The 14265-nt window shown below is 36.1% G+C and overlaps 2 protein-coding genes across 3 annotated transcripts in view; both read right to left on the minus strand.

The window, feature by feature from the left end:
* LOC132099058 (inter-alpha-trypsin inhibitor heavy chain H2-like) overlaps positions 1-4555 on the minus strand; it is a 35089-nt gene extending 30534 nt beyond the window's left edge. Inside the window, exon 1 of the mRNA XM_059505480.1 lies at positions 4551-4555. The gene's annotated coding sequence lies outside the window, so the exon portion shown is untranslated. The remainder of the gene's footprint in view (positions 1-4550) is intronic.
* On the minus strand, positions 3272-14265 carry LOC132099059 (store-operated calcium entry regulator STIMATE-like). 2 transcript variants are annotated; one of them, XM_059505483.1, is made up of 9 exons: positions 13981-14265; positions 13713-13881; positions 10043-10091; positions 9872-9967; positions 9661-9782; positions 8197-8309; positions 6055-6138; positions 5839-5967; positions 3272-3919 (listed from the first exon to the last, which is right to left on the minus strand). In XM_059505483.1, the coding sequence occupies exons 2-9, from the start codon at positions 13855-13857 to the stop codon at positions 3818-3820; spliced, it is 840 nt and encodes a 279-aa protein (XP_059361466.1). In that variant the 5' UTR covers positions 13858-13881; positions 13981-14265; the 3' UTR covers positions 3272-3817. The 2 variants fall into 2 exon arrangements, with proteins under 2 accessions (XP_059361466.1, XP_059361465.1); XM_059505482.1 differs by having other exon boundaries at positions 13713-14264.

Below are 14265 nucleotides of genomic sequence, written 5' to 3' on the forward strand. Positions count from 1 at the left end.
TCACACCTGCCTGCTGCCATTCCTGAGCAAGCTCTGCACTGGTGGCACTCCGATCCCGCAGCTGAATCCTCTTTAGGAGACGATCCTGGTGCTTGCTGGACTTTCTTGGATGCCCTGAAGCCTTCTTTACAAGAATTGAACCTCTTTCCTTGAAGTTCTTGATGATCCTATAAATTGTTGATTTAGGTGCAATCTTAGTAGCCACAATATCCTTGCCTGTGAAGCCATTTTTATGCAACGCAATGATGGCTGCACGCGTTTCTTTGCAGGTCACCATGGTTAACAATGGAAGAACAATGATTTCAAGCATCACCCTCCTTTTAACATGTCAAGTCTGCCATTCTAACCCAATCAGCCTGACATAATGATCTCCAGCCTTGTGCTCGTCAACATTCTCACCTGAGTTAACAAGACGATTACTGAAATGATCTCAGCAGGTCCTTTAATGACAGCAATGAAATGCAGTGGAAAGGTTTTTTTGGGATTAAGTTAATTTTCATGGCAAAGAAGGACTATGCAATTCATCTGATCACTCTTCATAACATTCTGGAGTATAATTGCTATTATAAAAACTTAAGCAGCAACTTTTCCAATTTCCAATATTTATGTAATTCTCAAAACTTTTGGCCACGACTGTATAAAAAAAATATAATTCCGGCAGATATTTATTCAACATCAATCAATGCGATAAAATAATTGTTACTGTACCCTTAATAATTATTTAGTTAATATATAAAATGTGTCAATGTTTTTTTTAATGTTTTTTTTTATCAATTATTTGACTTTTCGAATCAGAATTCTGATCATGTGCATCCTTACTTTTGATGTCCTGATGTTACTGATGTTTATGAAAGATAAATAATGAGTTCAACAATAAATTCCTAAAAGTATGTTGTTGTTTTTTTAACACTCTCTATGAGGCCTGTATTTATGATACATTAAAAAAGAATTCATAAGGCATTGCAATAAATGCATAATGATAAACAACAACAACAACAAATCTATAGTATGCTGTATCTTCTCATTAATAACCACAAAAACAGTTTTAATACATTATAATACTTATTTGTGGTTATAGCCTTTAAGAATATGATGATTTCTAACACATAATAAACTCATTGCATCCACTTACATTTTAATGGATTATATATAGTTATTATGTGTTATAAGTCTCATATCTCGCCATTGTTTGAGATCTGCACTTATAGGGTTTGTACTCTAAAATACAAGTACATAATATTCATGTAAACCTCCAACAGGCTTTATAATGTGGTATAATGAGTCACATATATATATGTATATAAGCATTATGCTTTCATCATAATGACTTGAGAATAGTGTTACGGTTTTGTTTGAAAAACATATCTGTATTTTTCAAATACATAATTACTTAAAATGTACTATTGCCTACAAAGAAAACTAATTGGGAAAACATTTGGCTACTTTAAACGTGGGTGATTACTGCACTCTAGCAAAAAGAAACATTATTTTTTAAAGTTAAACAAACCATAAAGACGATGTTATATCCAAAACAGCTGAGAAATGCAGCAACTCTAAATGACTTGATTAATGTCTGGTTGAGTGTGACCTGTTTCACCCGTCATCAGACCCTGCAGGTGTTCTTACCTGTGTTTGCTAACCTTAGACCCCCTTTTGTCAGAAAGGACTTTTGTTGGCTGTGGTTATAAATATACTTCACATAAAGCTCTCGAGACATGACCCTACTTAAAGGTAAAGAAAAAATGTGAGTACACACACACACACACACACACACACACACACACACACACACACACACACACATAAACACAAATATACATAAAAAAGAATTCTAACCTCATATTCACCAATCATTGACTCTATGGTTTAAATTAAGTTTAATTAATTTTTATAAAACAATTAGTACATAAAAAAAACCATTAAGAACACAAATCTTCCCAAAAATGATCAATTTAATTTTAATTGACATCTTCTGGCTAGAAATGTCATTATAGATTGGATTTTTATTACGAGCAGCTTTGTAAAGCACATCACAACTTAAGTTTAAGTCACTTGAACTGTAGTTTTATTGGTTTACATCAAAATAAGGCATAGCAACCACATTGTTTGACAAATATCAAAAGATGTTTCTTAATAAAGTTGCATTTGTGTGCTGACATTGCTACAGTTTCGAAGAAATCGATCCAATGTAACAGCTTAAAAATTGCTACGTTTGCGGTTACTTTGCATGTTGTACATTTTCTACATTACACATATTGAACTGTTATTCAGCATGTTGCATTTGTAACAAAAAAACAAAAACTGAATACTGTACAATGTTTACAATTTACAGGTTAAAATACAACGATCATCTGGTCTTTCACTTAATGCTGAATATTTACAAATGGTTTTATAATGGTTTCATAAAGAACTATTCTAGCTTGTGTCAGAGCTGGAAACATGGTTGTAGTGTGTTTACAGCTAGGCGTTCATCACAAGTAGCAACATCAGCCATTTAGACTTCAAATTAAAAGTCCCTGACTGTCTGGCATTAGGAAAAACCCTAGACCTCCTCTCTTTTAATTCATATCTTAGAAGTATGAACTCTAAAGGACATGGAGGGAGGATAGTGTTTCCCTTTAATAACTCGTATGCTAATAATGATCTTATACTGATTATGCTGAAAAATGCACTGCTACAATTCAACTCTCAAATAACATTGACCTGAAGGATTTATTTGTTCAATATGAAGATTTTAGGTTTAAGTCGATATAAATCTATAGCGAAATATATAACTTATATATGTTGTAACTTATCAAATGGTGACCAATTTAATCGCATTTTTGATTCAGAAATTCTAAAGATATGAATTTTTAAAAATACCATTGTAGTATCATTGTAGTAAAATTCCATGTAGTATCTGTTAAAATGAGCACACGTGTAATACAAGTTACATGCATAATAATTATAAAAGAATGTTAAAAAGCAGTTTTGCATAAAGTAAATCATGTCAAATTGCAGTACACTCCTGCATCTGCTTAAAGTTGTCAACCTAGTTCCAGCTGCTCCAAAATCTAGTGAGCTACTTACATAGACAGCATTTTCCCCCATTTAACAACTCTTATCAGAACATTTCATATTCATATCCTTATGATCACAAATGCTGACAAAGCAACCCCTGTTCACACAGATCCACAAAAACGACTAAAAACACTTTACGTGAACATATAATACCCTTGCATGAAACACGTTTTCAAAAGTTTGTGAACCCCCCCCCCCCCCCCCCCCCCCCCCCCCAAATGCTGTTGTGGTGTATATATGAATGGTAAAAATGCATAAAAAGTTTTTTGTAAACACCCCTCAATTGTAAGTCTACTCTCCAAAGTGTACTCCCATGAAAAGCTCTATTTCGCTGGAACCCTCCCAACAAGAACGCCGTTCAAAACCACACTAGCATACGAATTTCATAAATGAAATGTTGATGCTAAATAAATACATTTCAATTTCAATTTCATTCAATAATAAAAAGCATCTATCAATCTTAAACTAAAAATGGACAATTTTACATAGTATCGTGTCAAGTACTGAGCATTGTGTTGTTAGCTTAGCAAATGCTAACGCCAAACTCTATTGCAATCAACTGAGGCCAGTCTCCAGTGTTTAGATAACGTGAAAAGTTCTATTTGTGAGTTGCACTAAGTTTATCCTTAATTAGAGTGTTCCAAATCAGTCACTTAGGAATTATTTGGAAGATAACTATGCAGGAAGTAAACACTAGGTTTAAGAACAGAGATCTAGTGCTAGTGTTTAAGAAAGTATTCTTCTAAACGCTTGTGTTCTAAACTTCCATACGGACTTGTATTAAGGCCTCTTCTGTTGAGACGTGCTCTTCTGGTTCAGAACACACTGTAGCATCATCTTCATCTTCCTTTAGCAGCACCTACACAAACATAAAAACACAGTTTGAGGTCAGCTGAAGAGCCTGGTCAGATTTTACCCATGATTTTTTTCCCGTTCACGTGAGCTGGATCACTTTATAGTTGCATAAATCTACTACTGACTATAAAACCAGAAGACTAGATGCATGGGTTCAGCAGGAGACCGACACTAGACCAGTTTTATATATTCTCGTTCATATCTGCACTCATCAAACACTCTCTTCCGCAGATTTGGGTTCATTCTCTACAGCATGAGCTTATGGAAACACGTTCCAAATATCACTTGCTCTCGATGAACAAATGGATGATTTGTGAGCAGCTGGCGCACATCCACAACTGGAGGAGTGTTGGAAAGAAGGAAGAGAAAAATGAAAGAGGAGAAGAGGAAAACAAAGTAAAACAGATGGAGAATACACACTGTATTGGCCAACAACTGGAAACAATTTGACCCTAGAGGTCACTGGCCTTTGGAAAGGTCTTTGGTCAAATGATGAAAATATTAAATAAGAAAATATCATTTATGTAGCACAATCCCACCATTCAAGAAGAAGAATACAATACACAAACACACAGTCAAACTATTCAGAAACAAACCATTCATTTCAGCTGGCAGATTTCATTTGAAATCGTATGCAAGAGTAAAGCCTAGCTAATTAGAAATTCAACTGGTCCAGTGGTTTATAAATAGTTTTGATTCACTGGACATCAAGTGTCGGTCTGTAAAATCAAACATTTTAACTTATTAATATTATACCATAAACTGGATAAGCCCAATAATATGGAAAATTATCAATGTAATATGAGCTGAATGGGCAAAACAATGCTGAATGTTGGTGGTTTCCTTCTCTTGACGGCAAAAAATTCAACACAGAAAACACATTTTAGTCTGTCTGATCACTCTAATGTGTATTTTGACCTAGAAAGTCTAGGTCAAATTTCATTTTGTTTTTTGCATTTTTTCCAATGATTTTTGAAGATGAGGACTCGGTCAAATGTCAAGTTACACATATGTCTTCTGTCTAATTTGGATAATTTCTACATGTTTTTTTTCTTTCTACTTTATTCTACAGGCCTGAGACTAACCAGCTGCAGACCACTGAATTAATCCAAACTAGGATGAAATGTCCACAGGGACAGATATGCAGAACAGGGTCATTAAGATAAGGTTAAGGAATTTTTACTGACTCATTTGTTCCTGGATCTCAACACTGATTTGTTAAACACAGTATAAAGAACTTCCAAGGGACTGCACATTATCATATGTTGAAAGCTTTTGCAATTCTCTTTGGTTTCCACAGAAATTACACACTTTAACCTCAAATCTTTCAAGAAGTGACCCATGATTAAAACACTCATGTTTGTTACACTCTAAAAAATGCTGGGTTGTTTCAGCATAAATTTGGGTCAAATATGGACTAATCCAGCTGTTGGGTTACATTTTTAAATGAAAATGTTAACCCAAAAGTTGAGTTAGTCCATATTAGACCCAAAGTTTTTAAATAATCTTTTAAAGAACCACCATACTTCTACCAAATCTGACTATTAAAACAACTAACAAACAAAATGTACAGGATGTCATATTAAAAGAACATTTTCAACATTATTACAATTTGTAAATGTTGCCACAAAATATTTTTTACAGCACACAACTGTGAGCTAATTTAACCCAGGTTACACAAGGACTTGTCTACCTATAAAGTGAACTGCAAGTCAAAAGCATCAGCTACTGTAAATGTCAAATAGTAATTAGTCAAGTAGCAATTATTGAAATATACTATAACCACATACACTGAACTACACCACACTGGTGACATCACTTTGAAAATGGCTTAGAAATGGATAAAGAATACAAAAATGTGCTTTGGTTACATTTAACTCTATATTACTGCTTGAAAGTGTGATACGCAATGAATATTCTCACCTCAGCTTCATCATTGCTCTCGTTTGACGAGACCTCTACTTGCTTCGGACAGTCACGTGAGCCCTCAAGAGATGTCATTTTCTTATATTTCCGCATTGTTAAGCTGTCCACCACCCAGAACATTATAGACTGAAACACATATTTACAGAAATAAGTTGCATTGTATTACATAAAGATGGATGGATGGATGGATGGCATTAATCTTGAATGACTCACATTGACGATGAAAGGCACGATCAGCATGACAATGGCCAACTCCAGCTGTGGGTTTGGGATGTAGTCCAGCACCACCTCCTCCAGCTACAACACACACAAACGCACCAGTTGTCAAAGCTTCAATAAATATGTGTCCATGTAATGAATAAATAATAATAATAATAAGAAGAAGAAGAAATAATCTGTATATAAAAAAATGTTATAGAATGTCTCGAACATTTTACAATGAGAAAGTATGGAATTTAATGTACTCAATATGTATTGAAATCGTAGCATGTACAATCATTCATTCTATTAATTCATTGTCCAGCCTAGGGACAGGTCACTGGGGCAGTACCCTTTTAAAAGGCACACTTTAGGTACTAATATGTACCGTTTAGGGGTAGGGATGGGCGATTGTCACGCACATTTCGTCAGTAAAGCCGGTTCCCTGATTAGCGGTAAATCTCCATCACCTGCTTTCAATTGGATTTAATAGATCTGTAGATCACTGACAAGCTACACAAGATCGCGTTCATTATCGAAGGTGATTCATCTGCGATAATGAACGTGATATTGCGTAGCTTGTCAGTGATCTAGGTGATGCCGAAATATCATCTCCATAGTATTTGTCCTCATTTCTTCCTTCAATACTAGTAGGATCAAAGACTATAGAATGCCCAAGACGTGTCACTCGTATAGTTTTGAATGGGGGAAAAATGCAACACTCAATATGGCCACTCAATCGCAGGAAGCCCCGCCTTCTAAATGAAAGAGCCAATCGTTAATCGGTAAAGTCATCGCGTTACTGCAGCTGCCGTTAGAAGCGTCTTGGTTGATATAGAAACAGTCAGCGAATGTCTGAGACGTGCTCTTAGGACTGCGCATGCGCACTGACTGATCTAGCCTGAGAAAAGAAAGATAGTTTTTTTCCATCCTAGGCTGGCATTATTAAAGGGCAACTAAACCCCTGGTCAGAGCCTGACTCCACCCACTGGCAATATTTGAAAAATGCTGAAAAGTGGGCAGAGCACAGCGGAGATAGAGGGGATGAACCGAGGGCGGGGCTGAGCAGGTGGGGCATGAACATGAGACCCGCAGTGACGGATTGATTGACAGCTGCTGTCAGAGTCGCTAAAATGGAGAGTGACTGTAGTGACACAAGTAGCTTTGCAACAGAGCGTTCATTTGAAGTAGAGGACTTTTCTCCCCCACCTTCACCTGAAGTGGAGGATGTCGAGGTGTCTGTGGCCTGAGCCATATCAATTCGAGCCGCTGGCTCAAACTGCGGTCTTAAGTCCCTTTTTTAGTGCGAGCTGTGTGGAGAAGCCCATTTCCACCTCCATTGCATTGGAGAAGCAACCCCGTGTAAAATGCAGTCTGCACACTCCAGCTCTAGGCGGGAACTTGCGGTCTTCCAGGCCAAATGCATGCAACCACTAGCGCTTAATTATAAAGTCTGCTGGAAAACTATGCAGTCCAGCAGTGCTGTCGCAACCAGCAACACTACACCTACATACCGTCCTCACCACTGTACTAAATACAGATGAATCTACGCCAACTTGAAGCTATCCTAACTAATGCAATATGCTCCTAACTAACTATGCTTCTAACAATACTAACGTTACACTAACAACTATGCTAATTAACTACATAGGCTACACAAAATAATCTAAATAACTATATAAATGCTATGCTAAATAGATGCTATAATAGTCTATCCTGGTAGTTTTCAATACTCGCAATTCCAACTCCTGACTCACTACAGTCAGTGATTTTGACGGAACAAGATGGTTTTATACTGCCAAGGGCGTGGTAACCCGTACAGAGGGGCGTGGTGAGCTGGAAACTGCTTACGTCACCTGCCACAGCAACATCCAATAGGAAAAATCAACTGCAGTAGCCACCGTTCAACCTGAAGAGGGCAGCACTCACACGTTTTTACACCATATATTGTAGAATTAAAACACTTTATACTCAAATGTCAAAAAAATTACTCGAATCAATGAACAGCACTAATAAAGCCCCATTCTTACAGATCATTAACTAAAAAAAGTTGGTTTAGGGTTTAGTTACTCTTTAAATATTGGGGAGGGAAATGATGCCAGTGGGGTGAGTCTGTGTAACAATAACAGAAAGTGTGAGTGTGTGAATTTCTCTTACATTGGTCCACCCGGGAATGAGCAGCACCAGAGTGACCACACTTTTCTCCAGAGCAACAATGAGTAAATACACGGAGCACTGAGCCAACCAGGCCGCTATCTGAGGAGGATCACCTAAAAGACAGAAAGAGACATTCAAATATTTACCACGTGTTACCGAGTGTTTAACACTGTAGAAATGTAGTTGCTAATGGATCAGTAGCAAAAACAAAAAAGCAAGGTAAACAATGCAAATGTTGCGATCATTATATAAGACCATAGGGCCTTTCATTAAATAAATATATATTAATTCATTTAATGAAATATCTCAGTAAATATATAACTTAATACATTCATTTAACAAATAAGTAAACCAATAAATAAACCATGTAATGTGTCAACAAATAAACTCTGAAATATGCATATAAAATGAATAAATATATATTTCAATTAAACAAATAATCATGTCAAAAAGTGTATAAATAAATATATGACAATGCAAGTAATTTTAAAGTTATAAAAAATATATATATATTTATATTTAGTTCATGAAATGTGTCAGTAACTACGTGAATGTATTATTAGTTTATTTAATGAATATGCATAGAAAATAAATACTGAACATATAATTTTTTATTACATTACTACATTAAAACAATTATTTTTTTATTGAAACCTAGAATGGCAAGTATATTGGTGCTTTTTTATTATTATTATTAATTTTACGCCCAGAAAAGAGTTTACACAGAAACAGAAAGCAATAATAAACACAATGTGTATCAATAATAATAAAGTACAAAAAAAAACTAGAACAAACAAAACTGTCAGAATAATAAAAATTATTAATAATAATAATAATAAAATATAAATATATAAATAAATATTATAAGATTGTAAAACAACCTTCAGAAACCAAGTACACTGGTGCTTTTAATGAAAGATTTTTTTTTTATGGCACTCATGTTCTTCTGTATTTAAAATAATAATAATACATTAAGAAATAATTCTCTTGAACGTTAATGAATATGAGGGAAAACAAAGTGCTGGTATTTTTATTATAGTATTTGCACTTTTAGCACTTAACTGATCAGCCTCCGTAAAGCTATAGTAAATTGAACATGGCGCACAGTCAAAACAGGGATTCAACAACTGATCCAAGCAGAAAAACATGAACAATTGTTTGGCCAAAATCATGCGAAACGGTGGGCGTATTCCATCTGCTTTTAGTGCAAGTGCACACTATGTGTGTGTAGTAATCAGATTTTTCTAGGTGTTTTACCAAAGAAATCCCTCAGAGGGAAAAGCTTATGTGGGGAATCTACCCAAACATATTATAAATATACATCATACAGCGCCCTCTGGTGGTAACAAACGGCTCAAACAGATGCATCAGCCACGTTTTGTTTATGTTTTTGTGGGGACTATAAACTAGGCCATTCTCCCCACTCTTCAGCCATCAGCACCAGCTTCCATCAGTGTAACTCACCATATTCTCCAAACATCAGCAGTGTTAGCTGTCTGTGCTCCACTATCTTGGAAACAAGCTTCACCCCCATCCAGATCACCAGCATTCCCAATGTGGCATCCAACAGGAAGTTCAACAGATATCTGTAACAACACAAAGGGACCATTCGGTTTGTTTAATGCCAGGTTAAAGCAATAAACTTGACAAATAATGATGCTAATAACTGACTCACAGAGAACAGGGATCTTCATTGGTGAGTGTGGACAAGAAAATATTGGCAAAATGCATGAAAAGAGCCCCAATGGCCTGCTTAGATGTATCAAAGAACCTGAAGAAGAAGAAAAAGAATGAGAGTTTGCTCTCTTTTGTTCTATTACTTTACCATAATGTTTAATATTATTACCAGATCCTCCACGATCTTCTTATGCCGACAGGTTCACGAAACCTCTTCACTGTAAAGACAAAGATGTAGAGAAACAATCCTATTGGTAAGATTTTTGTTATGTTTTTGGAACAAGTCTCTTATGCTAACCAAGGCTGCTAACTTTTTTTGCTGCTTAACATTTATGGAAACAATGATACCACTGAAACATTTGTGGTAATATTTACAAAAAGAAAAATTTATACTTTTTAGTTAGTCGGGAAACGTTGTAGTAGTTAAGAAAATATCAAGTGTCATTTATTTTAAAGAAACAGTGCAAGTGTACTTTTCTAGCAAAAACAATTCACAAAAATATAGGTTTAAAAATGGTAAAATAATTAGGTTTCGGCACTACTTCAGCCCTCATTAAAAACGTATATCATGTTGATTATCAAAAATAGAAGTAACCCCACCTGGATGAACTCAGGAAAAGGTTTTGTTGTGACTAAATGCCTCACCAATGCCTTTATAATCGTCTAGCACACACATGACAAAACTGAATCAAAGAAATCAGGGGGAAAGAACGATTTTTGTGTTTAACACCAAAACTCTGTTAAACTAGGCCGCTGAAAGTCATATCTGGACGTTTTCTCAAATATGCAAGCGGTTAGTCCGTAATCAACAGCCAAACAGAAGCAGGATGATTACTGAACGCCTGAGGAAACTAACAGTGATGACGTCCGCAGAGATAAGCAGCCAAAATAACAAAGAGGAAGTACGTACAGTAAAAACACAAGCATAAGCAGAGCTCTCAAAGTGTTTATGAAGTACAAATGTCACAGACAGATCTTCTCCCAGCCTTGTTTTTTTGTTTGTTTGTTTTTTATGAAAACTTAATTTTTTCCTGAAAATGTAAGCTAAACCAAACTTCTTGACAAGAATAAAAGAAATGCGCATGTCAGTCATCTTATAATAACGAATGATTAGGATATTTTTCTCTAAGCACAGCAAAAAATTATCTTTAGTTTAATGATCAACAGGAACAGCACAGATCCATGGTAATGAGTAACTAGAAAGGTCAGAAGTCGCTTACCATGTTTTTTGGGGTTATTCAGTGCATGACCAAACAACAAGCTGCTTTTGAGAAGAAAGAATTCGAAATCTTTTGGCAAAAAAAGAAAAGAAAATGTGAGAGGCCCAATACTCACTGCCATCATGGTAGGATGTTGCTATGTGGCTGCTTAGTCCATTTTTAGCACATTTTGCTCTCTTTATTCACTTATTTTATCATTTAATAGGTAAAAATTTAAAAATCAAAAGTCTGATTGCTTAGAAACATAACTTAAGCCACTTGATTTGACTTCTCATTCCTGACAGTATACCCCAAATGTGGGACGAGTTACTAAGAATTTAATGACTGCATCTACCACCAATTTAACATTCATTTTTATAAATGATCAGTAGCAGTTTGAATGAAGTATTAGGTCAGATATTAACTGAACAAACAGTGTAGTGGATCTTTGGACTGAATGACCACATGACATGGTTAGATATTGGGAAAGAAACAAGCCTGGACCTTAGGGTTCAAACTTGAAAGAGGGTCACATGACTCAAACCCTCCAGCTGGAAGCGGAAGCTTGAGTTTGGGATCTGAGCATCACATGAGCTACAGGAGTCGATGCGGATATCATGTGTTATCACACTGCTAAAGAATCTTATCTTTGAGTAATACTCAGGCCTCTCAGAAGAAGAGTTTTATTTGTTGGAAAGCCCATGCAAATTTCGCAATAGAAAAAGAAAGTAAAAACTTAATCTTCCTCACTTTCTGCTGACTTCTCTTAGATACTGGCTAATGTCAATCAAGAAACAGATTGATCTTTAGGCACTGTTTTTGCAAACTCTGGTTTGTTCATGATCCAATCAATCACTGTTGATTGATTGAATTATTTTCTCACTGATTATCCTTTTGCGAAGAGAAAATACACCACATTACGGAAGCAAAACGGGGTGAAATTCATGTTTACTTTGAGTGACAGTATAGAGATTTACGCTTATGTTTATGTTTATAACTTTTGAACTTTTTTACTCTGAAAATTTAAATATCATAAGGTCGCTATTTTTAATAGTTTGAAAGACCTACTTTTCAAATTCAAGTTGATTAGACAAACCATTCTCAAATAATGCGCAAATTAATTTGACAAAGAGCATGTAAAAATGCATGTGAGGCCATATCTTCGAAACGGTTTGGCATATTGACACCAAACTTGGTGTGTGTTATAACAACCATGACCTGAGGCTACCTGCCCAGTTTCAGCACTGTGCCACCTAGTGGTGAGGAGATTAAAAATAAAAAAAAGATTTGCTTATAACTTCTGAATGGTTTGGAAAAAAAAAACTGGTCTCTTTAGATTTGGTGCAGCATGAGGAGTCAAACCATACCCAATTTTCCCATGTCAGACATTTTTTTGCATCGGTCATTTTTATTTTTTGACGTAATATGCTATGGCGAATCGTTACGAAACTCGGTATGTGTCTTCAGCAACATGCCCTGACCCAGGGCAGCGGCAACTTGTGGTCAAAAGTTATAATGGTTTACAAAAATGCTAATTACTTTTGCTTTAATTAGCCTATTGTAAGGAGACTGGTCTTGATAGATTCATTGGATCATGCTGAGAACATAGATACCAATTATTCCATAATTGGCCAAACTTTCTGTGCGCCATTTTGATTTATGTTGTAAAACTACTTTTTCAAACTCCTCCTAGACCATTGGTCCCATTTTCACCAAATTTGACTCAGATCATCTCTAGACCATGCAGGCACAGAGTTATGGATTTCGTGCCGATATACACAATGGTTATAATTTAACGCATTAATTTTTGGAATGATGCCAAACTGCATCCGAGTGTGCATCTCTGCAAAGCTTTGACATATTGACACCAAACTTTGTGTGTGCCACTGTCAACTCCCACAGAACACACCACATCGCTTTAACAACAGCGCAACCTATTGGTCAAATGTCATAAGCCATTAAATCATTTTACTAGAGATTGAATTTATGATTTGAGCCATTTTAACTAAAATCATCCAAAGGGGCTTCAATTACAAATTTCTGTAGTTGGTCTGATGTTTGCTTCTGTAGTGCTTGGCCCCATATTTGCTGCTTCCATCTATATTTTGCATTACTTTTCTAGCTCTAGAAATCACCATTTTAAAATACCTAAGATTCCCGTTTTCCATCACCATTTGAACTGCAAATATAATTTGCTACCAGGTGACTGTAATGCCATGCTAGTAACCAGGTCAAAAATAGCCTAAATTTCCTGTTCCTCATTTGAAATGAAAATAAATGAGATGGGGACTGAATTGTGGTTTGATTGAGTGCTCATGCTCATTAAATGAATTTAAATGAAAAAGGCCTATTGTTTGTACTTATTTATTCTTAGAGTCCCATGTGAATACCATGGGTATATAAATATGCTAATCATTTAGTAGCCTACCAACACCAAGCATAAATCAAAGCACTATTTCACACAACAATGTGCCATAGTACCTCCATATACCACAATAGCGAAGACTGTAAACAAACAAACCCAAAGCCATGTGCCACATCATATTCGTAATCGAAACAAAAGAAAAAAAGAAAACACTTTCACGTCACACATGAACAATGTTTCACTTGCGTTTGGTTTAAAAAGGGAAAGAAACTTACACATTAAAGTGCTGAAAGCCAGAACAGCCAACAGACCCTGAATAAAAACACTGAATCCGTCCATCAGAGATCCGTCCACGCAACCCTGATACTCCGGACCCACCAGATCACTCATATTACTGCTGCTCCTCCACAAAACAAACATGTTCTACGTGTAAAAATCCAAAAGAGAGTCATAAGATCCTTAGTGGAACAGAAATCTTCGCGCAGACGACTAATGTTAAACAGTTTTTCCGTTTAACTTAACTGGCCAGAAAACAAATAAATTTGTACGACAGACCGATGAACCGAGAGACCGCATGTAAAACACTGGAGCTGTTGAAGTCGCGTTGAAATTGAGCGATGTGGTATAAGATAAAGCATTTGTCTCGGGTCACTTTCTTTCCTCCTGTCTTGAGTCAACAAGGGGCAAAGCGGCTTGTTGACGTCACCTCCTGCTGCTGAAATCTCCTGCAGCCCTTTATCGCCAGAATATGGGAAGCCAAACACACCGAAAGTAGGATGAAACAACGCGGTAGTTCGCGCGACAGCGACTCGACAGGCAGAGAGGACG

This window comes from Carassius carassius, chromosome 22, assembly GCF_963082965.1.
Source record: "Carassius carassius chromosome 22, fCarCar2.1, whole genome shotgun sequence".
NCBI classification, from domain to species: Eukaryota; Metazoa; Chordata; class Actinopteri; order Cypriniformes; family Cyprinidae; genus Carassius; species Carassius carassius.